The sequence below is a fragment of the Nannospalax galili genome, unplaced genomic scaffold, assembly GCF_000622305.1.
Source record: "Nannospalax galili isolate Female #2095 unplaced genomic scaffold, S.galili_v1.0 scaffold1267, whole genome shotgun sequence".
Lineage (NCBI taxonomy): Eukaryota > Metazoa > Chordata > Mammalia > Rodentia > Spalacidae > Nannospalax > Nannospalax galili.
Window position 1 is genome coordinate 607525 of NW_008356043.1, and position 8686 is coordinate 616210.

Genomic DNA, 8686 nt, shown 5'->3' on the forward strand with positions numbered 1-8686 from the left:
ATATGATGTATATGTAACAAAGAAGAGGAGAAGAAATTGAGAGGATGGGGCTGATACAGGAGAAGTTGGAGAGGGATTCGAGGAGTGATAATAATGCAAATACACTGTTCCTGTATGAAATTTTCAAAAATGAAATATTTGAAAATACTATGCAGGTGTGCTGACGCACACCTGTAATCCTATCGTGGGAGCGGGAGGCAGGAAGATTTTGAATTGAGGCAAGGCTGAGCTTACCTAAGCAGATCCCTGTCTCAAAAGAAGGGGTAAATATACTTAGGATAAAATTTTATTTCACTTAAGGGTAATTATTCAGTGACATATTTGGACATTTAATCTTGGATTCCTTGAATTGCTAGTTTATTTCTGTGTACAATAATCACAGGCTGTACAGCAGGACCATGAAGAATGCGCGTCGATTTTACTTAACCTTGGCGCTGATCCACACGCCATGAATGTGTGTGGAAAAAATGCACTCCACTATGCCGTGCTTGGGGGGAACATCTGAATGGCTGAAAAACTGCTGGCCTGCGGTGCTGATATTGAAGCCAGAACAAAGGTAAAGATGACTTAACTTCATTACCCAGATACTTGTAACAATGGTGCATAGTTCTATTTTCCACATGTAGAAGGTCAAGCTTTGTGTGGTTAAAAATGTTTTGAAATGGGTAATCACCAAAGGAATAAAATTCTGATACTTTGTATGTGTTCTATATCTGTGTATACATGATCACATATTTGTGCCTGCATGCGTGCCTGTATGTACACAGAGAGTCATAGGGCAGAAGTCAAGATCAGTGTTAGCCGAAACTGTTTTTCACTCTTATCACGTTACATTTCTATTTGTCTATTATTATAGGGTGTGTGTGCATGATGCTTTTGTGGAGGAACTTGCAGCTCACCAATTAGGCTAGAGTAGCTGGCCAGGGATCTTCCTAGCTCTGCATCACAGTGCTGGGGTTATAAGCCACCGTCCCTGCTTATAACCTGCTTATAATTATTACCCATGAGTTCTGGGTAATAATTCAAGACCCCCTATTTGAAGGTAATTAGTATAAAGTAGAAAAGCAAAACAAAATCTGTCTCAGAATGGGGTTTGATTTTAAATATAAATTAGAGGATTTGGACCCACATGCTCACATATCATGCGCATACGCCCATGTACAAACAATAAAAGTTAATTAAAAAATAAAAACTTTGTTAATAAATGGAAATCTTGTTGCTCTTGAGAGTTACATGGAAGCGGGTTATGTCTCAGAGATGTGACCGAAACAGGGAACATGAGAAAGGGATTGTGGTCACAGGTGTGCAAGTAAATTTGCAGACTTGGTTATTGAAAGGCTATGCTAGGAAGACATGGTTTACTTCACTTTTTGCAACTTTTATGTACACACAGAAATGCTGTTTAGTTTGGGAGACAGCAATTCTTCTTAGTTTGGGAAAGAATATTGTTGAGTTGTAAATGTGCCTTGAGGTCATTTTAGGAGGACTCTGAGGCCAACAGCCTGGCGGTGACTAAGTGGTAATTGTGGGGAAAATGAAAGGGAAGGCTAGTGCATTCACTGCCGTAGTGTCCTTTTCTTGCAGAAAGAGTCTCTCAAGCACCTCAGTTTTATATTTTTGTTGAATGGTATATATTTGTTTTTATTGATAGACTGTATATTTAGTTCTGGCTTACAGTTTTTATAGAATGAAAAATAATGTTAGTTGCTAAAATGGGAGCTGAATGAGAATGAATACAAAGTAGCAGATTTGCCATACTGTCAATAGATTATCATTATAAGTGAGAATAAAACCTTGTACTGAGGTTTCAACTGCTGAGATGTAAATTTGTGTCTTGAAATAATAAGCAATTAGGGCTGGAGGGCTGGCTCAACAGTTACAAGCACTGGGAACTCTTGCAGAAAACCCAAGTTGGAATCCCAGCACCCACATGGCAGCTAACAACCATCCATAACTCCAATTCCAGGGGGTCCAAGACCCTCTTCTGTCCTCTGTGGGGCATTGCATGACACCGGTCCACTTACATAAATGCCAGCATAATACTCACAAAACAAAAATAAATAAATAAAAATAATAAACAATCAAGCTTCTTTTGAAGACTCTCTTTTAATTAGGAACCCATTTCTTTAGGGGCCCATTTGGAGCAGGGGCACCTGACAGGGGGATCTGGTTCCTGACACAATAAACAGAAGAGAACAAAGTGAAGTCCATCCCCAATTGGGTGAAACAGTCACATTTCTGGAAATCTGTAAATATGTCCCTGAAACTCATCTTTAAATGTGAATGTTTTGCATAAGAAACAAGTGTTTTTGAATTAAGGATCAAGTGAAAGAGATTTCTTTAATACTGGATGTGTAATTATTGGTTCAGTTATGATCTCTTTCCATTTGTAAAGCACTTCTGGAAATACAGATTGAGAAACTCTGCTCCAGAAGTGATGGTTGTAGATCATTCATTCAACAGAAAAGAGCGGCTACTTCTGATGTGCTCTTCACAGCTTACATGTATGTTCATAGATTCCGTGTTAAGATTTTTAGTTCAGTCGAGAAATACATGATTTTGAAAATATGAAATATTTTTCTTTACAGCGTGGATTCACACCATATTTGCTCTGTCTTCTCGAAAAGAAAGAGGAGATGGCAGAATTCTTGAAAGCAAAGGGTGCAGATGTGCATGCTGAGGTTGAATGGAAAAGGTACAGTTCCTCCTTCATAATCTTAGTGCTGTTCTTGAGTAGTAACAATCACTTAACTCAGGAATTCTAAACCGATAGGAGAAAGATTCACCTACACTCACAGGAACAGTGAGAAACAGCAACACCAATGAAGGGTCGAGTAGGAAAAGGGCTGTTCAGACTGCAACAGGAACAACAGTCTAAGCAGGTTCAGGGTCTCTCTTACCATGTACTGGCTTTCTTATTTTGTGTCTAATTGTTTTTGGTCAAATGGCTTTCTAGTAGCTAAGGGAGTGTCATATTAGCATTGTTTATATTTAGAATGGGATTAAACTTCTATGCGTAGTAGTGTTTTGCCTGCATGGCTCAGGTGTATCCATTTTGTGCAATACCAGTGAAAGCCAGAAGAGAGGGTTGGACTCCCTGGAACTGATTTATGGATGGTTATCAGCCACCATGTGAGTGCTGGGAACCTATCTTGAATCCTTTGCAAGAGAAATTAGTGTTCTCACCTACTGAGCCACCTGTCTCGCCCCAGCATTGTTTGATATTGGCTGCCTATAATAGTTCTGGGGTTAAGGCTGGGGCTTCCTGCCCATTTTCCAAGTTCTATACTGGGTTTTTGCACTGATCACTGCGGGATGAGGGTGAACAGATATTTTTTTTACCTTTTTGAAGCAGGGTCTCCCTGTAGCCCCAGGCTGTCCTGGAACTTGCTATGTAGACCAGGCTGGCCTTGAACTCACAGAGATACGCCTACCTCTGCCTCCTGAGTGCTGGGATTAAATGCGTGCACCACTACGCCCAGCTGTTTTTATCTTTTAATGTGTATTTTTATTGAATTTTTGTGCATTTCATATAAAATATCTTAATCGTCTTTATGCCCCTCCCCATACACATACTCCCATATCCCCCCACCCTCACCAGATTTCATGCATTCTGTAATATATGTTAAGGAAGGCCTATCAAGTCAATTTTGTATATCCAGAAGTCCCTTCGTGCAAGTTCATCCACTGGGGTCTAGTCATTCTTTCTGAAGCCTTTCCCTTAAGATCAGCTATCCTTCACCCAGCCATAATTAGCTGCCAATAGTTCCTTGGCTAAGTTTGGGGCCTGCTGGCCATTTCCCCAGTTCTCCACGGGGATTTTGTCTAGTTAAGTTTGCGCATGCTGACCCCGTTGCTGTAAGTCCATATGAGTATGTACCCAGAGGCTTGGAAGACTCTGTTTGCTTATGATCATGGACCAACCCTGACTCTTACAGTACTCACAAAGCCACGTACAAACACACATCAAAAAGGTCATCCACTGTGATCAAATCGGCTTTTTTCCATCATTGTTTATTTTTAAAAGTATGCACTCAGTTTAATTTTTTATTCACAAGTAAATTCATAATGATTTCTTGGGAGTTCCATTCTGTTTCTTATATATTTTCTTTTCTTTCAAACGCTACATTCAGCAGAAATATGTTTTCCAAAATGTCTCGTGTTCCCTTCTGTTTTAATTTTTTTTTGAATTGCTTTTGCAGAATACTAAGGTGAGGTTATGCATAATGAACAATTAAATGCTGTTACCAGATCCTTTGATTTCTTTTTCTTGTCCTCTCTAATTTGTTTTGATGCTGTGTTCCTCAGCTATTCATCTTTGTGCCCTAACACGTGAAACAGCTGAGGAGATGACAGATTGATTTGGGCTTATGGTTTCAAACAAAGGTGGTCTGAATTGTTTGCCTTAGTCTGGGGCAAGACAGGGTATCATGGTAGAGGGCCCCTGTGGTGGGGAGAGGGGATTCAGTTCCTGGAAGCAAGCAAGCAGAAGACAGAGGAAGGTTGTGAAGACAGCATCCGCCCTTCACAGGTATACTCTAAGAAACCTGCTTCCTCTAACTAGGCCCCACCCCCTAATAGACTCTCCTGCTATGAGCTCCTCTATGTCTTTTCTAAAAATATTTTATTTATTATTTTTATTTTATATGTATGTATGTATTACCTGCAGGTATGTAAGTGCACCCATGTCATGCAGTGCCCACAGAGGTCAGAGGAGGGTGTGGGATTCCCTGGAACTGGAGTTACAGATGGTGGTTTGCCACGGTGTGGGTGCTGCAAATCAAACCTGGGTTGTCTGCAAGAGCAGCCAGTGCTCTTAACCACCTAGCCATCTGTCCAGCGTCTATCTCCTCTGTCTTGATCCACTGATGAAAATAATAACTGTCATGGTCCAATCACCTGTCAATGGTGCTGCAATTTGGTGGCCACTTCATGTTAAAACCATTAGCAGATGTCTGTATGCTTAGTTGGTGTGAATAGAAAGAAGAAAAATAGCATTAACTGGATAAATGTTACCTTGGTGAAGATAAATTATAGCTAGGTGACAAACAGGAGGTTTTAGATTCACACAAGCCTGGGTTTAATTCCTTGCTTTCTGCATGCTGTATTATGAATGGGAACATTGCTGATAAATAGAAATATCTCCTGCTATAAAAAGAAGATAATATTCGTTATTTAATGTGGTACTGGAACTTGAAACCAGTGCCACAAGCATGTTAGGCAAGCACTGTACCGCTGAGTTACATCCCCAGCCCAGTAAGATAACATTCTTTTATAAAACTGTTTGTATTATGTGTGTGGGGGGAGGAGTCATGAGCAAGTACCCCTGGATACAGAAGATGTCAGACCCGCCCCGCCCCCGAAACTGGATTTCCAGATGTCTGTGAGCAGCCTCATGTGGGTCCTAGGATCAACTCCAGTTCTCTGTGAGAGCATTATGTACTCTGGATAACATTCTAGAAAGGCAGTTGTAATATTGTTTATACTACGCCTAGCATAAGGAGATCATCAACAAGTGTAAATGCTGCAAACATATTTTGTACTAATCTGTTTATAATATCAATGTTGTCATTTTAATGATGTAAATAACATTTTTTATTTAGAGCACTGGATGTTCTTGTAGAAGACTCAGGTTCAGTTCCTGGAACCTACATGGCAGCTTACAACTGTGTGGGTGTGGTGGAACATGCTTTTAGTCCCAACACTTGGGAGGCAGGGGTTGGTGGATCTCTGACAACTAGGCCAGCCTGGTCTACATAGCCCTTTCTAGGGCAGCTGAGGCTACAGGGAGACCCTGTCTCAAAATGCCAAAAAGTCGTTTGTAGATTTCCAATGTAAGTTATATTAGGGAATCAAACCAAAAAATGCAAATCATTTGGTAAATGTTTTTATGTAAATATTAAAATAATTATCACTTTTTAAATGTTTCACAGTGAGACAACAGGTTTAAAGTCGATCCTTAAGTCTGCACAGATTGGCACAGGTAAGATTCATAATATTTTGCTCTAGTTGGTCCTGCTCCAAGTAAAAAGTTCACTTAGAAAGAAGTGAAGAAAATTAAGTATAAATGCTGCTATACTGTTCAGTTTTCTAATATCCTAGAAATTCGGGGTTATTTATTAAGTTAATTCTAAGATATTTCTAATACGGAACCATAGTGTCAGAAAATTTCTACTTGATTTTGGTCACAGATGTATGAAATGGTTGTTGTTATTACTATTATTTGTCTTTTTGAGACAGGGTCTCCCTGTAGCCTCAGATGGCCTAGAACTCTCTATGTAGACCACGGTGGCCTCGATCTCAGAGAGTCCTCTGCACGGCTGGAGATCTCAGAGAGTCCATGCCCTGCTATATATGAAATATTATTATATGAAAACGAAAAATTTGCTTTTGAATTTCAAGAACAATTTCATTAGAGTTTAAAAGAGTTTATCTCAAGTCAGGTAAAGTATAAACCTCAGCAGATGCTCATATTAGAGTGGATAAAAAAAGTACTCATACTGTTTAAGGTGGAATGGAGATCACGCCCATGATGGACGAAAAGTCCCATGACACAGAGAAAGAAAAGATTTTTAGTATAGTACTTTTTATGTCCTGGATAGGTACATTATAGCAAATTGGACTTGTTATAAAATAAATTTTTCTTTGTTTTTGTAACATATACATTGTAGTTTGTACTCGAATGCTTGCATGGTTTAACATCAACATAATGTGATTCTGTCACAAAATAATATATAATATTCAAAGACAATGCATTCCTATTATGAATTATTTTTTCCTATTAATACTACTAAATCATGTGGTTATTTTGCTTCCTATAATTTCTCAATATAGACAGTTTTCATGTATTCTATTACTGCTCTCTTTAACCACCACCCATTTTAAGGTGACTATTATAACAAACTCACTGCAACCTTTAAAGCATGATCCTTATATTTTCTACTTTTATTTCAGATTTCAGTACTAAGTTTTGTACACCGGGCTTTGTGAGCATTATAGGCAATTGCTCTAGGCCTCTAGCCATGTGTTTACTTTTATTTACGTTAATTAGCATAGGATACATTGACACGTGGTGGTTGGTTACATGCTAAAATCCCTGATTTCTCGAGCCATTTATCAGATGAGGAAGCAGGTTGAGAAAATGACATCATCCCGTGGCACGCAGTACTAGCAGCACCATCCTGGTCCATGGAGTCTGAATGGGCTCTTTAACAATGGAAGCACCACTGTCAAGAGTTTGCGCTTTAAGTAGCTGTCACCTTAGCAACTTTCATACATATTTTGCCATTGGAAACCACACTAGAGAATAAATACCATAGATCAACCCAAATGACTGTCTTCCTATAAGAGATGAGATGAAAAGAGTCAATATCAGTGAAAGGAGTAACGTTCTTTTGTATCATTTCATTATTAATATTATTGGACTTTTATTTGTGGTGATAGGGAGTAACTGAGGGCGTCCCATGTTAGGCAGGTGCTCTCCCACTGCTTAAAATATTTTATTATTTTTATTTTATGTGTATGAGTGTACTGCCTGCATGTGTGTAAGTGCATCCGTGTTGTGCAGTGTCCACAGACGTCAGAAGACGGCATTGGATTCCCCCAGAACTGAAATAACAGACAGTTGTTAGCTGCCATATGGGTTCTGGAAATTGAACCCAGGTCCTCTGCAAGATCAGCCAGTGCTCTTAACCTCTGAAGCATCTCTCCAGCCCACCCCACCCCCAGCCCATTTCTTGTGGGAGAAATGCCCTACCCTCATCATGGAACATCAGTGTCATCACACTGGGTTTTCACATACTTTCAATAAGGTAAAGAGAATTGTCTTTATCCCATTTTAGAGAGCAAATTATTGACATTAGGGATAGTTTGACTGAATGGTTGATGTCTGTAAACATATAGAAATACCTTTCATGACAGAGTCGCCCCAGGGAACTTGCTGCTCCGTCCCCAGTGCTGTTTGGTGATCTTTCCTCTAGTTCTTTCCATGGAAGGCAGTAGAAGCAGATTTGAGCTTCCTTTGCTCTAGACTGAAGATAGCATAAAGAACTAGAATCAAGGTTCTTATTATCCTGTTCCCCTGAAGTGGATTAGGGGGATAAACACATTGACTATCTCAACTTAATACTTAAGTAAAATTTTTACGTATTATCCAAATAATTATGTCCTCTTAAAATTCCCCTAGCACTATTAGTCTAGAAAATGTATGCTGTGTGTTTGCAACTGTCAGTTTATGATGCCGTTTTCTGTCAGTCTGAGTGTTCACGTAGGATCAGAGTCACAGGCCATGGCTGTTTATTGTTAGGTAGTAACTTTTGATCCGGTTTTCTTCTCCTTACATTTGAATTACCAAACAAAGTACGGGTAAGTTTTCTCAATATAGTAATTATTAGTTGTTATCATTACATACTATATTTCAATATATTACTAGTCATTGTTTTATAAATGAACATTCACTATCGAATACTCCAGGGGCAATCTCAAATGAGAACACACAACAGGACATTAGTCTTGTCGTTTTAATATATTATAATATTCTATCGCTGTTCTAAAACATATTTTTCCTTTCTCTTTACAAGTAGATGACAGTTCACCAGAGAATGCTTCTCCTCAGTTAGATTTTATGTTTTTTTTTTAAAAATACGTTAAATAATTGAGGAATGCAAAAATAAGAAACTGAGACTTA

The 8686-nt window shown here is 39.0% G+C and overlaps 1 protein-coding gene across 1 annotated transcript; it reads left to right on the plus strand.

The window, feature by feature from the left end:
• Positions 1-379: 379 nt before the first annotated feature.
• Positions 380-8613, plus strand: LOC115067804 (putative ankyrin repeat domain-containing protein 30B-like; the record flags this gene model as incomplete). Its single annotated transcript, XM_029556677.1, has 4 exons — positions 380-556; positions 2589-2695; positions 5934-5983; positions 8583-8613. Coding segments are annotated over exons 1-4 (239 nt in total), but the record flags the coding sequence as incomplete, so codon positions are not given.
• Positions 8614-8686: the final 73 nt, after the last annotated feature.